At 41.4% G+C, this 19349-nt stretch overlaps 2 protein-coding genes across 6 annotated transcripts in view; both read right to left on the bottom strand.

Annotated features, from left to right (window-relative positions):
• Window positions 1-19349, bottom strand: part of SH3KBP1 (SH3 domain containing kinase binding protein 1) — a 300059-nt gene that overhangs the window by 228988 nt on the left and 51722 nt on the right. The gene's annotated exons all lie outside the window — the stretch shown is intronic.
• On the bottom strand, window positions 10995-13653 carry LOC105095310 (tubulin alpha-1A chain). Its single transcript, XM_031445780.2, has one exon. The coding sequence runs from the start codon at window positions 13332-13334 to the stop codon at window positions 11973-11975; it is 1362 nt and encodes a 453-aa protein (XP_031301640.2). The 5' UTR covers window positions 13335-13653; the 3' UTR covers window positions 10995-11972.

Below are 19349 nucleotides of genomic sequence, written 5' to 3'. Positions count from 1 at the left end.
ACTCCTATACCATCACAGCAGCAGAAGCTGCAAAGTCTCTGTGTATTAAAAGCTCCATGTGGAAGCAAAGCATGCCAAGATAAATAATCCTTAGGACTAATGAGAACTACTAATTGCATCCATTCTTAAAAATCAATATAATTCAAGAAACTTTTTAGAAATTCATATGCTTGTTGCCCTTCTTCAAATAACATCATAAGGCATTCACAGGAAGTCGTGGTTCCAATTGAATGTGGCTACATATTAAAAAAAAAAACTCTCACAGTAGCCTCACACCCAGCTCAGCCAAGACTCCTAGCAGGTTCTTAGAACCTGACAGATTAGGGTACCCCTCATGCTAATTAGGATTTGTATTGTTGCTGTTGCTGTTGTTTTAATGTAGCCAAGGCCACCAGATAATTCTGTAACCCTGTACTGTAGTACAGTTCGGAGTGAGAGAGCAGGGACTCGAGTTAAACCACCCACAGGTTCAAATCTAGCTCTGGCAGTGACTATCTGTTTTCCCCTGGGCAAGTTACTTAACCTCTCTGGTCCATGGGAAATGGTGTATAAAAGTTTGCTGTTTTTCCCACCCAGCATCCAATACCATGAATCGTACAGTAAGAGAACTATGCACACAGGAGATGCTGTTATGAGTACTGGGTAGAGAACACTTCACCCAGATTGCATTTCCTTCAACAAATGTTCCGTTACCAAACACCAGCAACCCTTCAGTTGTGTCAAGAGAGGTGCTTGTGGGGAAGTTTTTTTTAAAATTCTATATTGAAGTATAGTCAATTTACAGTGTTGTCTTAGTTTCTGGTGTACAGTATAGTGATTCAGTTATACACACATATATTCTTTCTCGTTAAACAGTAGGACCCTGTTGTTTATTGGAAGGATAAAGTAGGAGTTTGGGATTTGTGGGGAAGTTTTTTTTTCTTTCCTCTAATGGCAAAAAAACCTCAGAAATCAATGAATATATAAAGTTCTTCTCTCTGATAGTGTACTTAATATGGTATATGACTTATTCTCAAAGAATAAGAATTATTATAGAAAAAATTATGAAAAGCATTTGAGCAGGTGCAAATGTAGTCTACAAAACAGCAGATGGGTATCAATGACATAACAGTTATTGAGATCACAAATGCTGATTTCCAGAATATTCTGGGTTCGCAAGTGCCAGACAATATTGCCTTCACAGTATTAATACTACAGAGTAACATATGTAGTAGTAAGACAGCAGAGGGAACTGGGATGTTGAAACTATTTAAACCAACCATTTTCATCTGTATTTAAGCACACATGACAAAGGAACAAATGATAGATTCTTCAAAGTGTGTTTATTAAATCCACTCCCCTGGGCAGTTTCGCTAACCAATACTTTAAAATAAATTGAGTTATCCTAAAAATTGAACAATGATGTCCCCTCCCTTTTTTTTCACCAGAGGCTCATTTTGAGAATATCCATCCTTCCAGTTAGTTCCTACAAGGCAATCATGGGAAGTCAGGCTACTGGGGTTCAAATACCAAGGTTGACCTATAATAGATCTGCAATCTCCATTAAGTCAGGTAACCTCTCTGGGCTTCAGTTTTCCCATCTGTAATATAGGAATCATCACTACGTGGGGTGGGGGAGGGGTGAAGATTAGCTGAATTAATGCACATTCTCTACAATTATAAAGAATAACAGACTTTGGATAAATAATGAGGCCTCTGCTCACAACAGCAAATTTATACTCCTTTTCACTCTGTGCCAAGTCCTGGAGTGGTTATAAAAAAGGTATAATGAATTCTCCCAGTCCCCCAAAATGCAGGAAGAGAGGAGTAATTCCTGTATGTCTTTTAAAAAGAGAAAAAGAATTTGATGGAACCCACCTACAATTTCCTCCCTGGGTTAGCCTTGACAGTGCAAGGGTTGCTTTCATCATTCCCAAAGCGCTGTGACTTTCTAGAGCACTAATATTATGCTGAGGGGAGCCAAGATTATTCATGCCTCAGGGCCTTTGCACTTGCTGATCTCTACTTAGATGGCCCTTAGGAATGGAAGGACCCTGCTCATCACTCGAGAGTGAGCTACAGTGTCACCTCCCCCAAGAGACCTTCTCTGATGACTCTGGTTGAAACAGCTCCCACATTCCACCAGTCACTCTATCCTTTTCTTCTCCTGCATTTCCTTGTTGCATGTTTCACGATCTATAGTTACCTTTTTGTTTGTCTGCAGTTATGCTCTCTCTCCTCTGTTAGAATGTACGGTCCCTAAGGGCACAGACCTTGTTAAGCACATTCCTGAAATGGCACCTGGCACATAAGGGGCACTCAGCGGACAGAGCTACCTAATAGACGTGTTTTTACTTGTTTGAGGGTTCCAACAACTGTGTCCAATCTGTGTCCACTGTGATGACTGCTTCCTCTCTTCAGACCACATCTTCTTGCCTTCTGGCATGCCTTGTAATTTTTGGTTGAAGCCAGACATTTTGTATAGGGCAGTAGATACTGGGGTACATGAGCCCTTAGTGTGGGGATTTATGTTAATCTAGTCACGAGTTGGGCTGTGTTGAGGTGTGTTATTCCGATAGACATCAGAAACTTCCAATTCCTCTAGTGATCTTTTTGTTGTTGTTGTTCCCTCTCCCAGCTTCAGGGCTTCCCTTTGTGCTGCTCCCCAGAGACAGCCTGTCTCATGCAGCTCTCCCTGCTGTAATCCATTGCTGTTATTCCTGGAGGCCTGTTAGCATGCTGGGTTCCCGAATATTCTAAGCCTTAGTCTTTGGTGTGCACAGTGGGCCTGGGCCTGTGTCTGGGGGGTGGGAGTTAGCCTTTGCAAGTGCTTCTGCCCCTCCTCTGGGGGTGGAGCTCTCCCACCCCTTGCCCCCAGCTGCAGGGGGTGCCCACCAGCTTCTCAGTCCCCAGCCTTGAGGCCCTTCTCCCTGTAGATTGAGACTTTTGGGGGGTGAGGTAGGGGGCTGGGGCTGAGTGGAATTCCTTCCTCCAGATGCAATGGAATTTCGCCAACGCCCTCAGCCCATGTCCTTCCCCCTGCAGAATATGCCTTCTGTTCCTTAAGGGACAAGGGTCCCAGTGGATGTCTCAGTGGCTCCTGAGCCAGTATCCCCAGCCCGCACTGTGAGTTTTCTCTGGATTTTCCCCAGTCTTCCCTGTGAGAGCCAGGTGGGGTTCCTGGAGGAAAGGCCTGCAAAAGGGTGGGACTCCCTTCTCCCCCACTGCTGCCCCCAGGACCTTCACAAGCTCAGACGAGCTTCACACTCAAGCTAGCCCACACTCAGCCTCCAGCAATCTGTCCAAACTTCAGCTTGATCTTCCTACCTACTTCTGTGGTGTCCAGTGGCTTTGGTCTCTAGTACACAGAAGTGTTGTGTCTCAGAAAGTGCGTCTCTCTCTCAAGATTCTGAAATGGCTGTTTGCTCGTGAACTCAGTTCTCTGTTAATTTCTAGTCTGTCCAGATTTTTTCTTGTAAGCGTGGGAGGGACGTTTCTGCAGCTCTCTACATCTCTGAGCTGAAACTGGAAGTCTGTTTACTGATTTTTAAAGAATCAGAAATCAGTATGATAAAATGGTAACATTTGATAAAACTTGGTGGTGGATAGGTAGATATTTATATTCTTATGTTCTGCTACATTTTAATAGTTCAGTAACATTTCAAAATCAAGGTGTGGGTGGCTGTGGTGGAAAACAGTACTGTAATATAAATAGACTGAGATACGAATACAGCCTTGGTTCTTGTTCAACAATATATAGAAATCACCTGAATTTTTAAAAACAACCAGCATTCTTGGCAACACTTCAGAAACTGTTACGAAAAAAATACAAATCACCCCAACACACCATTAAATTTCAGTGTCAAAGAAGTGAAAGAAACTCAAATAGAAAAATAAATGTCCTAAAGAGAACAATTTATGTGTGCATGTTTATAAGTCAAAGTATATGACAATATTACATGTTAATTGATTCATTGTCCTTTAAATTGATAGCCAACGATTATTATTCATATTCACAGAAATTTGAAGTTACTGATGCACGTGCCTCTGGACCACAGGTCATTCAGCAAGTGTTAGATCCCAGGCTGCAATACATCATGAAACACCTGGGAACCTAATATCACAAACCTGGGGCTGCCGCTCCTCCCCTTACCTGCGTTCCTAACTCAATATAACCAGAAATCGTATATAAATGAAAGCAACAATGTCTTGGTAAAATCTAGCTCATGGAAAGAACGTCCCCTTATTACTTAAATAATTCACTACCTTAGATAATAGCAAGTAAATTATATGCTGTGGGGAAAAAATGAACCATTAATGATTCCAAAACTTCAGATTAATCTTAAGGATTGTATATTAAATTCAATTAAACCAGATGAATATTTAACACACTTCTTATCTGTACTTAAGACCATTCTAGCCACTCTAGGGGAGAAAATGGACAGACATGAATAATCTACCAATCTCTGCCATCCTGACAGACACCACGATGGGTTACAGGGCTGCGAGGAGCCTGCATGACTGGTGGTTTGGGGACAGCAATGCCTGACACAGGCCAAGAAGAGCCCTACTGTAAGTTTCATCAGCAAAGAGAGTGACTTTTAATTATTTTTATGCTTTAGTATTCACTTGTACGTTCCAATTAAAAGGGGGAAAAAAGGAAACCATTTTCAATAAAGTGGAATGCATCTTCATTTGGCTTTTATTACAACGAATGAAGAGAGGCCTCAGTCTGTATGTAAGAAGACTAAAATGGGATGCTGCCACCAATGATGAATCTATAGTTTTAATTACCATGTGTGGCTCTGGGAGATGCACCCCAGGTAGAAGTGCAATCAGGGTGACCAGTGAGACAGCTAAATAACACACTTCCCCTGTCCGAGAACCATCGCTTGTCAACTACATTATGTCGTTACAAGGGTTGCTTACAAATCAACTACATCCCTGCCTTGCAACAGGCTCGAATCTAGAGTTCATCTCTAGCTCGAGGGCTGGGGACTATGTTTAGCTGAAAGTTGGCAGCACCCTAGACTTAATGGTCACCTTAAAACATCTGTTAATGGAACCCATTCGAATTCAAGTTTTAAGATAAAAAGATGAGTTCAACTGAACAAAAAATACCAGAGGCTAAAAGAGAAGAAAGGTGTACAGATTTTTAACCACCACTGACAGGAGAAGCTCACACTACAACTGCATGGATCATATGGACCAAAGAGATCACCTGTCATGTGACATTTTGAACCAAATAACAGAGCGTTCCCTAAAAAAATACCAATAAGCACAAAGAGCAATTTCTCAACAGTTGAAACCACACATAGACGTGCTCTATATTCAAATGTGTTTCAAAGTTCACATTCTGTACCACCAGAGCCTAATGTCATAATTACTTGTTTCATACAGAACAGATGAAGCGACTTTCATATCGCAGATGTACTTTGTTTCTAGTCAGGTTGGCCATTATTCCATTTTTGAGATTTGAAGAGAAAAAAGTTGTGCACGCACTCATGATTTTGCAACTGAAACAGTTAAAGATTGAATATAAGCCAAGTTGTTAAACAGCAGTTACAGAATGACAGCAATAAACCTGATTCCTTTCCTATTTGTGCCTATGAAGGCCCCAATATGACAGTGTGACTATGGGTCTAGCAGTTATAAATTGATAATAATTATGGTTTTAAATAGTTGTAATGTATCTTTCGCCCATAATCTGCCAACCTATTGCTCTGGAGGTCGTTTCTTTCCTATGAATTACATGTGGTCAGAAAGCCAATCCCAAGCAACCAAAGTGTCCAGCAGCCGGCATCACACTGCAGACAAGGAGATGCTGTCCAGACACGCAAGTCTGGCTAAGAACATGGCCACATTTTAACACCTACATCGATGCCAATTACAGTTTATTACAGTCATGACTAAAATGTACATCTTTTAAATACAATTTTCATTTATTTTTTCTTCCATGATTTGCAGAAACCAGTCCTTTTTGGTGGTAACCTGGCCCCCACTGTACCGGTACTAGTTATCTCAGATCTTGACAGTGGCCTTGTTTTACAGTCAGGAAAATTACAGCCCTGAGAGCTTCAGCACGGCCACCAATGAGCTGTTCTGCCTCCTTTGAAGAAAGGCTCGGTGTAAGAGGAGACAGAGGCCAGAACGTCCCCACACCACCTGGGAACGGAGTGCCCCGCCTCTCTCAGCACCCTGGGCCTTTCGGGAGAGCCAGGTTCGCCCAGCTCCTCGGCTCCTCCCTCTGGGCCTCCATCTGGGACCACCTGCCTCCAGAAACCTGGGGCAGGATGTGGTTTGGCTCGGACAACCTCTCGGCTAACAAACGCAGGCCAGCCCACTTTGTTTTCCACCCGGACTCCCAGACACAGGATATCATCCCTCTGTTGGTTTTCTTGAGAAAAACCTGGTGGTCCCAGAGGAAAGATGACAACCAATTAAACACTCATTCCTTCGTGACGAGTGAAACAGGCAGTGAAGGCCTACACCAGACCAGCGTCCTGCACCTCGTTCCACAAACAGCTAAATACACACGTGTGTAGCTTTTGCATCAATGCGTGTGGTGACCACACGTTAAAGAGATATTCACGTTTTCACCTCAGCTCTCCCTGAACCTCCCGCAAGAACTTCTTGTCTAATCTTCCTCGGTGGCAGAAAGATGAGGAAACGTACCCCTGAGCCTGGGGAGGAAATAACGTTACTTCAAATCCTCTTGGGAGTTAAAAAACTAAAGTGAAACAAATGTCTCCTGGGCAGTCCTGGAGGTGCACTGCCCACACGTCCCTTCAGGACAGAACTCATGTTTTCAGCCTCTGCCCCAAATCCTAGCTTGTCTTCCACCCGAGATCACCTTCCTCCCGAGATCACCTTCCTCCCACCCCCAACCCAGGCACTGCTGGAGAAGGGGAGTGCCAGTGCCCGGCCATTTCTGCTCTTCTGTCATGCAGGCTTTGCTCAGAAGCTCCCTGCCAGGCTGGCTGGGGCAGAAGGCATTGCAGTCGGCGGCCCTCCCTGCTCTGCTCCCCGGCCCTTCCATCTTCCAGGGCTGTTACCTCCCTTCCACAAATAAACCTGTGCTCTACCTCCACCTGGGCACCACTGCTCACAGCATCCAGCTGACAAACACCATCTCTGTATTTTTCCAGTCTCTCCAGCTGGCTTAACACTTATATTAACAGCTAATATTTGTTGACGGATTAGTAGGCATCACACACCACTCTGAGTTGCCCCACGCGCATCATCTCAGGCCCCCCGAGTACACTAGCAAAGAGGTACACTGATGTTGCGCTTCCTGTATTTTCACAGGAGGAGATCAATGGCTACCTGGGCCGAGGGATTAAATAGCTTCCCCAAGGTCTTGGGGCTAATAAACCCTGACTCCAGCTTCTAGGATCACTGGGCACAACTGCTCCAGGTCAAAGCCTGCTGAGTTCCGGCACAGACCTCGGTAAGGATGTGCTGAATGCAGCTGATCTACCAGGCTCAAAGGTTACAGCAGAAGAGGCTGAAATTACTTGGTAGGAAGACAAGGGCACAAGAGACTTTCTTCCAGCACACAGTGTGCGTATTGCACGGAAGGGAGACGGTCGTCCTTTCACTATTATCTACGCTACGGATGTGTTTACATGTATTTCTCTACCTCCCCCCTGAAAAAGAAACCCTACGTGAAAATACAATTTTAAAAAGGTCTTCAAGTAAAAGTTGAATGGATAAGTTGAAAAGCTAAAAAGAAGTTTCGTGGTCATGCAACTTGTTCACATATGAAAACTTTTATTCTAAAAATTACCATTTTTATTTCACAGGACTACCATTCATTCCATTTCATGTTTCTCAATAAACTTAGGAAGACAGTATCTGTTCCTTAAGGCTTCCCTGAATAAAGATGTCATGCAATGCATCACATTTACTCTGCATTATAAACATGGAATGTCCTGCTTCCTGTTTTTGGAGACACTGACTTTTTTTTCATGTCAAAATTTATCAGTCTGAAGAATCTGTACATTTAGCGGGCATGTGAACCAAATTTTTTTTCAAATTCTAACAATGTGGTTTAAGACCTCCAATAATACTGATCAGATTAAAAAAACAAAACAACCTTACAGGTACTCTGTACTTACTTGCATGAACATAATAGAAGAGTGTAATATTTGGGGGTTAAGAATAGTAGCAATTTTCATTTATATGCCCAAATTGGACTTATCCTGGAAAGGGGCCAAAAAAGCCCCTACTATGAGCTCCCTTTATACCAGGTGCTCATCATTATTAATAGTAATATTAATAATGTGTAGCTGGACTCAACATGCATTTTTATTTATTCATCCTTGGGTCCCCAGAGCTTCCCAGTACCTGGCACTTAAGAAAATAACTGCAGCTCATACAAAAACTCTACCAGGATCTGGGTACCGTCTCCCTTCACAGACAAAGAGGCTGCTTCGGAGAGGAAGGCACCATCTGAGGCTGCAGCCATGGGCAGTGACCTGGGGCTGGCCCCCCCAGCCCCTAGAACCACCTCTGCAGTTCCTGCCCCATTCTGGGAGCCACCTGCTGGGAGGCTCTGGACCCAAGTGATCACTCTCTCCCCAACCTGAAGCATCTTCCTCCCCTGCCTTCTAGAACATTCAGTGGCCTGGCTCTGCTCCTCCCCTCCTCCCATCCAAGTACTAACCAGGCCTGATCCGAGATCAGACGAGATCGGGCACGTTCAATATGGCCATAGATGCTTTTCCTCCTCTTCTGGCCACTCCCTGTCAGTCTCAAGTCTGATTCTACTTTCAACACTGGGGTGCCCAAGGCTTTTCTCTCCTCTGATCACACTTTCTCCCCAGGTGATCCCATCCAGTCTGGGCTTTGAAAACTCCCAAATTCCTACTTCTAGCCTGGCCCTGGCAATCCAGACTCACATCCTCAATGTGCTTCCCGGTGCTCAGGACAAAAACCTTACGGTCAATCCTCTCTCCTCTCTCTCTCACCATACATCCAGCCTTATCAGCAAATTCTGGCAGTTTCCTTTCAGAAAGATTCAGAATCTGCCCACTTCTCCCTACTACTGCTGCCACCCTTCTGGTCTCCCTCTGGCTTCCTGTGTTGGCCTCCAAACTGCCCTCCCCGCTTCCACCCTTGCCCCTTGTAGTCTGTTCTCAACACAGCAGCCAGGGGGCTACAGCATCGCTGGCCACATCATTCCCCAGCTCAGAGTTCCACGATTACTCCCCATCTCACTCAGAGTCCCAAGGCTTAGGCCCTACCCGATCTGGAACCCCATGACCTCTAAGCTTATCCCTTGCTGCTCTCCCCTGGGTCTCTCCCCACCAGCACTCTGGTCTCTGTTGTTCCTCTAACACACCACTGACTTTCCTCCTCAGGGCCTTTGCACGTGCTATTGGTTCTGCCTGAAAGGCTCTCTCTGACAGATCTCCCCCACAGGGCTCCCCTCCTCACTGCCTCAAGTCTTGACCTTCAGTGAGGCCTTTGGTGGCCTCCTTATCATAAACTGCGATCCCACCTCCTACACAGATATGCATAACCACCATCACAATCAAGATACAGAACTGTTCCATTTTAACAAAGTAACTCCCTTGTGCTACCCTTTTCTAGTTCCACCACTCTTCTCCCTACCCTGTCACTGTCCCTTGGCAACCAGTAGTCTTTCTCCAACTCTATAATTTTGTCTTTTTTTTGAGAATGTAATATAAATGGAATCACACACTACATAACATTTGAGACTGGTTTTATTCCCAAAGCACAGTGCCCTTATGATCCTTCCAAGTTGCTGCATTTATTCATTCCTTTTCATTGCTGAGTAGTAGTCCCTTATAGCAATGGACTGGAGTGTGTTTAAACATTCACCCACTGAAAGACAGTCAGGTTGTTTCCAATTTGGGGCTATTATAAATAAAGCTGCTATGAACATTCCTGTACAGGCTTTTGTATGGACATAAAATTTTATTTCTCTGGGATGAACATCCAAGAGTACAAATGCTGGGTCATATGGCAAGTGCATAGTTAGTTTTATAAGAAACTGCCAAACTATTTTCCAGAGCAGCCATGTATGAAAGAACCAGCTCCTCCACATCCTCACCAGCATTTGGCATTACCACTATTTTTTTTTTTTTACTTTAGCCATTCTAATGCTCATTCTAATACATACATAGTACTATCTCCTTGTGACTTTAATTTTCATTTCTCTAATGGCTAAGACGTTGAACATGTGCTTATTTTCCATCTGTATGCCTTCCTTAGTGAAATGTCTGTTCACATCTTTGACCATTTTTAATTGGATATTTTGACTTCTTACTATTGCATTTTGAGAGTTCTTTATTCATCCGAAATACAAGTCCTTTGTCAGACATATGGTTAGCAAATATTTTCTCACAGTCTGTAACCTGTCTTCATCCTCTTCACAGGGTTTTTCACAAAAGTTTTTAATTCTGAAGAAGTCTAACTGATTGATGTTTTCTTTAATATTCTTCAGGTGTGATGTCTAAGAACTCTTCACCTAGGCCTAGGTCCTGAAGATTTTCTCCTGTGTTTAATTCTAAAACTAACAGTTTCATATTTTACATTTAAATCTATGACACATTTTGAGATAACTTGTATAAGGTGTAAGGTTTAAGTAGACGTCCATTTTTTTTGCCTCTGGCTGTTCAATTGATCCAGCACCATTTGATGAAAAGGCTCTTTCTGTCACCAAACCGCTTTTGTACCTCTGCCAACAATCAGTTCGGCATATTTGTGTGGGTCTCTTTCTGGGTTCTCTATTCTGCTCCATTGACTTATGCACCTATCCCTCCACCAATACCACACTGTCTTAATTACTATAGCTATTAAAGTAAGCCATAAAATAGGGTAGATTCCTTCTACTTTGTTCTTTTCAAAACTGTTTTACCTATTCTAATTCGCTTGATTTTCCATATAAATTTTAAAATAAGCTAGTCTACAAAAAAAAAAAAAACACTTTACTGGGACTTTGATAGGAATTACCTTAAAGCTATAGATTAATTTGGGGAGAACTAACATCTTTACCTTGTTGACTCTTCCAATTCACAAACACAGTATCTACCTCTCCATTTATCTAGATCTTCTTTGAATACTTTCATCAACATTTTGTAGTTTCAGCACACACACCATGTCCATGTTTTGTTAGATTTATGTCTAAGTGTTTCAATTTTTTTTTAGGAGTGATTATAAATGGTATTGTGTTTGGGTTTCCATATGTTCACTGCTAGGTCATACGTAGAAATGACAATTTTTGTATGTTGATCTTGCATCCTGTGATCTTGCTGAATTTACTTATTAGTTCCAGGAGTTATTTTGTAGATTTTGGGATGTCCTACGTAGAGAATCATGTCAGCTGCAAACAAAAACAGCTTTATTCTTCCTTTCCAATACAGATGCCTTTTATCTCTTTTCTCAAGAAAGCATCCAGTCTCCCACCATTTAGTGTGATGTTAACTGTAGATGTTCTTTACCAAGATAGAGAAATTCCCCTATATTCCTACCTTGCTGAGAGTTTTTATCATGAATCGGTGTTGAATTTTGTCAAATGATTTTTTTGCATCAATTGACAAGATTATGTGATTATTTTTTCCTGCCATAGCCTGTTGATATGGTGGATTACATTAACTGATTTTCAAACCATTGAAGCAGCCTTCCATACCTAGAATAAACCCCACATGGTCACAGTACATGATTCTTTACATATGTTGCTGGATTTGTTTTGCTGATACTTTGCTGAGGATCTTTGTATCTATGCTCTTGAAGGATACTGGTCTGCAGTTTTTTTTTTTTATTAAGACAGGGAATAATTTATTCAAATCCATCAGAGAAATGGATAGCTTGGGCCTGTAACAAAGTGTTGTGTTTTAAAGCATAGGTCAATAATTGTATATGAGAGTATACACTGCTATATACAAATTAACTGATCAGACCACAACTTTTCAATGTTTAAAACAGAATAAGCTTCCCTGTAAAAGCAGCACCTTTGTGACATTTTAACTTGAGTATTCCTCTCCTTCTTCCTCTCCCTCTCCTTCAACAGAATCTACACCAACCTCCTCATAATCCCTCTCAAGGGCAGCCATGTCCTCACGGGCCTCAGAAAACTCTCCTTCCTCCACGCCCTCGCCCACATACCAGTGAACAAAGGCACGCTTGGCATCCATCAGGTCAGACTTGTGGTCCAGGCGAGCCCAGGCCTCAGCACTGGCGGTGGTGTTGCTCAGCATGCACACAGCTCGCTGTACTTTGGCCAGGTCTCCACCAGGTACCACCATCGGAGGCTGGTAATTAATGCCAACTTTGAAGCCAGTGGGGCACCAGTCCACAAACTGGATGGTACCCTTGGTCTTGATGGTGGCAATGGCAGCAATGACATCTTTGGGGACCACATCACCACAGTACAACAGGCAGCAAGCCATGTATTTACCATGGCGAAGGTCACATTTCACCATCTGGTTGGTTGGCTCAAAGCAAGCATTGGTGATCTCTGCTACAGAAAGCTGTTCATGGTAGGCTTTCTCAGCAGAGATGACAGGGGCATATGTGGCCAGAGGGAAGTGGATGCGAGGATAGGGTACCAGGTTGGTTTGGAATTCTGTCAATTTGACATTCAGGGCTCCATCAAACCTCAGGGAAGCAGTGGTAGAGGATACAATTTGACCTATCAACCTATTCAGGTTTGTGTAGGTTGGGTGCTCAATATCGAGGTTTCTACGACAGATGCCATAGATGGCCTCGCTGTCTACCATGAAGGCACAATCAGAGTGCTCCAGGGTGGTGCAGGTGGTGAGGATAGAGTTGTAGGGCTCAACTACAGCTGTGGAAACCTGGGGGGCTGGGTAAATGGAGAACTCCAGCTTGGACTTCTTGCCATAATCGACAGAGAGACGTTCCATCAGCAGGGAGGTGAACCCAGAACCAGTTCCCCCACCGAAGCTGTGGAAAACCAAGAAGCCCTGAAAACCTGTACACTGGTCAGCCAGTTTCTGAATTCGGTCCAAGACAAGGTCAGTGATCTCCTTGCCAATGGTGTAGTGACCACGGGCATAGTTATTGGCAGCATCTTCTTTGCCTGTGATGAGCTGCTCAGGGTGGAAGAGCTGGCGGTAGGTGCCAGTACAAACTTCATCAATGGCTGTGGGTTCCAGGTCTACGAACACTGCCCTGGGCCCATGCTTGCTGGCGCCTGTCTCACTGAAAAAGGTGTTGAAGGAGTCGTCTCCTCCCCCAATGGTCTTGTCACTTGGCATCTGGCCATCGGGCTGGATGCCGTGTTCCAGGCAGTAGAGCTCCCAGCAGGCACTGTCGATCTGGACACCAGCCTGGCCAATGTGGATGGAGATGCACTCACGCATAGTTGCTGTTTTGCGGCTGCCGAGGAGATGGCATAGAGGAGGAGGAGAGGTTGTTGCTTCTTACAGCACGACTCTTAAGCAGTCGATGTAAGAGAACCCGCCTGCAGTTTTTTTTTTAATTGAAGTATAGTTGATGTTAGTTTCTGGTGTACAGCCTAGGGATTCAGTTATGCATACATACAGATTCTTTTTCATATTCTTTTTCCTTATAGGTTTTTTACAATATACTGAAGATAGTTTCCTGTGCTGTACAGTAGGACATTGTTGTTTATCTATTCTGTATATAGTAGTTTGTATCTGCTAATCCCAAATTCCCAATCTATCCCTTCCCCTACCCTTTCCCTTTGGTAACTATAAGTTTGTTTTCTATGTCTGTGAGTCTCTTTCTGCTTTGTAAATAAGTTCATTTGTGCCATTTTTTTTAGATTCCACATGTAAGTGATATCATATGATATCTGTCTTACCCTGTTTGACTCCACTTAGTATGATCATCTCTAGGGCCATCCGATCTGTAGTTTTTTTGTACTGTCTGTCTGGTTTTGACATCAAGTTATAATAGCCTGGGGGTGGAGGGTATAGCTCAGTGTTTAGAGTGCATGCTAAGCAATCCCCAGTACCTCTATTAAAAATATATAAATAAATCAATAAACCTAATTACCCCTCCCCACCAAAAAACAAAAACAAAAAGGTGAAAAGTTATAATGGCCTCATAAAAGGAACTGGAAGGCATTCCATCCTCTTCTATTTTCTGGAAGAGATTATGTAGCATTGACACTAACTCTTCTTTAAATGTTTCGTGAAAATCGCCTGTGAAACCTTCTAGTCTTGGAGATTTCTTTTTTGAAAGCTTTTAAATTATGAATTCAATTTCTCTAACAGTTACAGGACTATTGAGATTATCTGTTTCATCTTGGGTGAGTTTTGGTAGTTTGTAGTTTTCAAGGAATTGGCCCATTTCATTTAAATTGTCAAATGTATGTGTGTAGAATTGTTTGTAGTATTCTCTTAACTGTCTTTTTAATAGATGCAGGATCTGTAGTGACAACCCCTGTTTTATTCCTAATATTGCAATTTGTATCTTCCTTTTTATCTTTGCCAGTCTTCTCAAAGGTTTAGCCACTATATTGATGTTTCTAAAGAACCAGCTTTTTCATTGATTTTCTTTTTTTGTTTGTTTGTTTGTTTGTTTTTTAACATTTTTTATTGATTTATAATCATTTTACAATGTTGTGTCAAATTCCAGTGTTCAGCACAATTTTTCAGTCATTCATGGACATATACACACTCATTGTCACATTTTTTTCTTTGTGAGTTATCATAACATTTTGTGTATATTGATTTTCTGTTTTCAACTTCAATGATTCCTGCTCTTACCTTCACTATTTCCTTTCTTCTGCTTGCTTTGGTGTGTGTGAGGGGAGAGGGGAGCGGATCTTTTCTTTTTCTAATTCCTTGAGGTGGAGCTTAGATTACTGATTTGAGACCTTTCCTCCATTCTGATTTAAACATTTAGTACTATAAAATTTCCTCTCTGGACTGCTTTAGTTGTGTCCCATAAATTTTAATATGCTGTATTTTCATTCAGTTTGATTTTTTTTAATTTCCTTTGAGACATCCTCTTTGACTTACGAATTATTCAGAAGCGTGTTATTTGATTTCCAAGTATTTGGAGATCTTCCTGTTACCTTTCTATTATTGATTTCTGGTTTGATTACATTATGGTCAGAGAACATACTCGAGTATTTCCATTCCTTCCAATAAACTGAAGTTAGTTTTATGAACCAGGGTATGGTCTATTTTGGCAAAAAGATGTGTTTTATGCTGTTTCTGAGTAGTATATTCTATAAACTCATTAGAACTGCTTGGTTGATAATGCTGTTCAGTTCTTCCACATCCTTGCTGATATCTTATTTAGAAGTTCTTTCAAATGCCAAGAGATGCTGAAGTTCCCAAGTATTATTGTGGATGTGTCTATCTTTCAGTTCTATCAGTTTTTGCATCATGTACTTTGCAGCTCTGTTGTTTGGTTCATACATATTTAGGATTGCTATGTTTTCTTGGTGTAATAACATTTTTATCATTGTGTAATGTTCCTCTTTGTCTCAGGTAATTTCCTTTGCTCTCTAGCCCTCTTTATCTGATATTATATTATATATAAAAAGCATTCCTGCTTTTTTAAAATTATTGTTTCCATGGTATACCTTTTTCTACCTTTTTAGTTTTACTGTACCTACATCAATACATTTCAAGTGAGTTTCTTTTAGACAGCACATAGTTGAGTCCCATTTTTTATCCATTCTCTTATCTCTTTCTATTGGTGTATTTAGACTATTTACACCTAAAGTAATTAATATTAGGGCTTAAGTCTGCCATTGTATTATTTGTCTTTTCTTTATTCCCTGTTTATCATTCCTCTTTTTCCTTTTCTTTTTTTTTAACATATATTTGTTTTTTTTTAAACTTTGTTTTGAGGGGGAGACCATTAGGTCTATTTATTTATTTATTTATTTATTTATTTATTTATTTATTTATTTATTTATTTTAATGGAGGTACTGGGGATTGAACCCATGACCTCAAGCATGCTAGGCATGCACTCTACCACTGAGCTATACCCCACCCCTCCTCTTTTTCCTTTTCCTTGCCTTCCTGTGGGTTACTTGTACATTTACCTATAGACCTTTTGAGTATATCTCATTGTATAGTTTTCTTTTATTGGTTTTTACTTCTTTAGTGGTTTAGGTTTTGTTGGGTTTTTTTTTCTAGTTATTACAATATACACACAGAACTCATTAGCGACTACTGGTATCAGTGTTTTCCCATTTCAAGTGAAGTATAGAAACCTTACTTCCATCAAGGTCTCTTTACACTTTCCCCACTTTTTAAATAAAATTTTCTCATATATTGTCTCTACATACACTGAACATCACACTAGATGATATTGTAACTTATGCTCCAACCATTAGATATAATTTTAAAAGCTAATATGGATAAAGACAGCCCATTAAATATACCCTAATTTTTACCCATCCATTTTTTTTCCCTTTCTGGAGTTCCAGGTCTCCTCCTGTTACCATTTACTTTTCTGTTTAGAGAACTTTCTTTAGCCATTATTTAAGGGTAGGTTTGCTGTTGACAAATTTTCTTTGTTTTCCTTCATCGGAGAATGTTTTGATTTTCTCCTTATTCTTGAAGGATATTTTCACCAGATGTAGAACTCAGAGTTAAATGTTCTTTTTGTTCAGCACTTGAAAATGCTGTGCACTTCCTTATGGACTCCATGATTTTATATGAGAAATGCGCTGTCATTCAAATCATTCTTCCCCTGTAGGTAACATATTGTTTCTCACTCACTGTTTTTTCTTCATCTTTAGTTTTTAGAAGTTTGATTATGATGTATCTTGGCAAAGATTTCTTTGGGTTTATTCTGTTTGGGTTTTACTCAGCTTCTTGATTCTGATGATTTATCCCTTTTGCCCAATTTGAGGAGTTTTCAGTCGTTATTTATTTGAATATTTTTTTATTTCCGTACTCTTGTCTTCTCCTTCTGGGACTCAAATGACACAAATGTTAGACCTAATGTTATTGTACCAAAGGTCTCTGAGGCTCTGTTCATTTTTTTTTCCAGACCAGTTGCTATCTTGTCCAGACAACAGATAGCTAGGGTGTATTTTATTGATCTGTCTTCAACATCATTGTTTCTTTCCTCTGTCATCTCTATTATTGAGCTCATTCAGTGAACTTAATATGGTGATTTATTTTTCAGTTCTATAATTTCTATTTTTAATATCGCCTATTTATTTGCTGAGATTTTCTAATTTTTTGTTTCAAGAGTGTCTGTAATTGCTCATGAAAGCATTCTTCTGATGGCTGCTTTAAAATCTTTGTCAGATAATGCCAACATCTCAGTCTTCCTGGTGTTGGTATCTGCTGATTGCCTTTTCATTTAAGATACGTTCCTCGTTCTCAGTAAAACAAGTGATTTCTTTATTGTATCCTGGGTATTTAAGCTACCATAAGACTCTGGATCCTATTCAAACTTTAGCAGGCACTGACCCTATTTAGATTAAGCATGCAAATCCTAGACTACTTTTGTGGGCTGTGATACCAAGGACAGTTTAGTTTCCAGAGCCCTCACAATGCTAGTATGGTCTTCTTCATTTGTGTTACCTAGAGGTCACTCTGAAAACCTGGGTGACATTCCACACTGTAGTTTATTTTCTCAAACTTTTTGGCATGTTAATTCTAGTCAGATCCACGTATGTGTCAGTCAGGATTTTGCTCAAGACTTCTTATTTGGGTTTAATGAATCCCTCTCTCCAGCTCCCTCCTCTCCAAGATCTCCCCTGCTATCTTGTGGAGAAGGTGAAGGGGGCCACTTACTACTGCTGAGCCCAGGGCAGGGGGTGAGAATCCAGACTTCCCATTTGGTATCCAATGACAACAAGCCGGCAGGGAAGGAGCAAACCATTCCAGGCCATTTGCTATATGTATTTTAAGCCACACACTTAATAGCTTAAAACAACATCCATTTACCAGGTAAACTCAACTGGATTCTCTGCTCAGGGTCTCACAAGGCTAATATCAATAATCCAACCAGGCTGGACTCTTACCTAGAGACTTGGGAGAAAAATCCACTTCCAAGCTCACTCAGATTGTTGGCACACACTCCAATTCCTTGCAGCAGTAGGTCTGAGGTCTCCATTTCCTTGCGGGCTGCCAGCCAAGGTTTGCTCTCTGCTCCAACAAAGTTGCCTGTATTCCTTCTCCCGTGACCATTCTATCTTCAAAGCCACAAGTCCTCCACAAGCCCTCCACAAGCTTTGAATCTCTCTGACTTCCTCTTTCGCCACCAGGCAGAGAAATTTCTCTGCTTTTAAGGGCTCATGTGCTAAGATTAGGCCCATCTGGACACCTCCCTTTTGTCAAGTCAACTGCACCAAATGATGTAACACAATGACTGGAATGACAGCTCATCACATTCACAGGTTCTGGGGATTCGGGAGTGGAATCTTGAGAACCATTCCTAGAAATTCTGCCTGCCTCACTATCACTGGGTAGAAGGTAGTGTTTAGTCCAATATTTAGTCTTTCCAGAGTTTCTGCAATTAGAATGTATTCATTCTAATGGACTCAAATTCAGCATTGTTTACATATTGCTATGTTGTTTGCATATTTGTAATACACTTTTTTTTTATAATTTCCAGCTTGATTGTGCTCCCTTACATATTCATAAAGCTACTTTAGAAATAACATAATATTTTCCAATGTAGAACTATAGGTCACAGTCTACGAGCCCATGTGCCTGAGAAATAATATTAAAGATGACACTGCCTATCAGTACTATTGTACAGAAGAAGTGCTAGAGTTTTATCAAGCATCAAATCACCTGAACTTTTAAAAAATATGCTAAGGCCCCTATCCCAACTCCTGCCCCTACTCCAAACTTCTGACGATGCAGTGCGCCTGGAGCAGGGTCAGACTGGAGACCCACTGGCATGGGGTACCCTGTGGGACACCCACACTTCACAAGTTTAAATGTCCATTAATGATCACAGCAACATCTTAGATGGCTTAGATTTTGATCGGCTAGAAAGCTGGGGGTTGAAACACATGATTTCAAAGTCCCTTTCTAAGCTCAGATTTGATAATCCTGTCACTAAGAAAATAAGACTCCGTTATGCATAATCACCAAGATCAACTCGGTCAGGGGACTGTTCTCCCTGAGTCACAAGACACCTCTCCACACACACACACACACACACACACACACACACACACACACACACACACACACTTCCTACACTGCAACAGTGACAAAGCCTGAGGAATCTGCCAACTGGTATAGTTCTTACTGGTAACACCTCTTTAATTACTCCGCACCCTTCCTGGAATGGCATTTCTCATAACAGCATTGAACAGGCTCCAGTTGTGAGTTTTAAGATTTTACTTTTTAAAAGAAAACTATATGTTTAAAGTTAAAGAATAACTTAAGCTGGAATGGGTTGCTTTAAGGGC

The sequence above is a fragment of the Camelus dromedarius genome, chromosome X (genome assembly GCF_036321535.1).
Source record: "Camelus dromedarius isolate mCamDro1 chromosome X, mCamDro1.pat, whole genome shotgun sequence".
Taxonomy (NCBI): Eukaryota; Metazoa; Chordata; class Mammalia; order Artiodactyla; family Camelidae; genus Camelus; species Camelus dromedarius.
The sequence above is the reverse complement of the archived record's forward strand: the minus strand, read 5'-3'. Positions and strand labels throughout refer to the sequence as shown.

Bases quoted from the DNA above. Each gene is read 5' to 3' on its own strand.
- LOC105095310 (XM_031445780.2), bottom strand. From the start codon at position 13,334: ATGCGTGAGTGCATCTCCATCCACATTGGCCAGGCTGGTGTCCAGATC.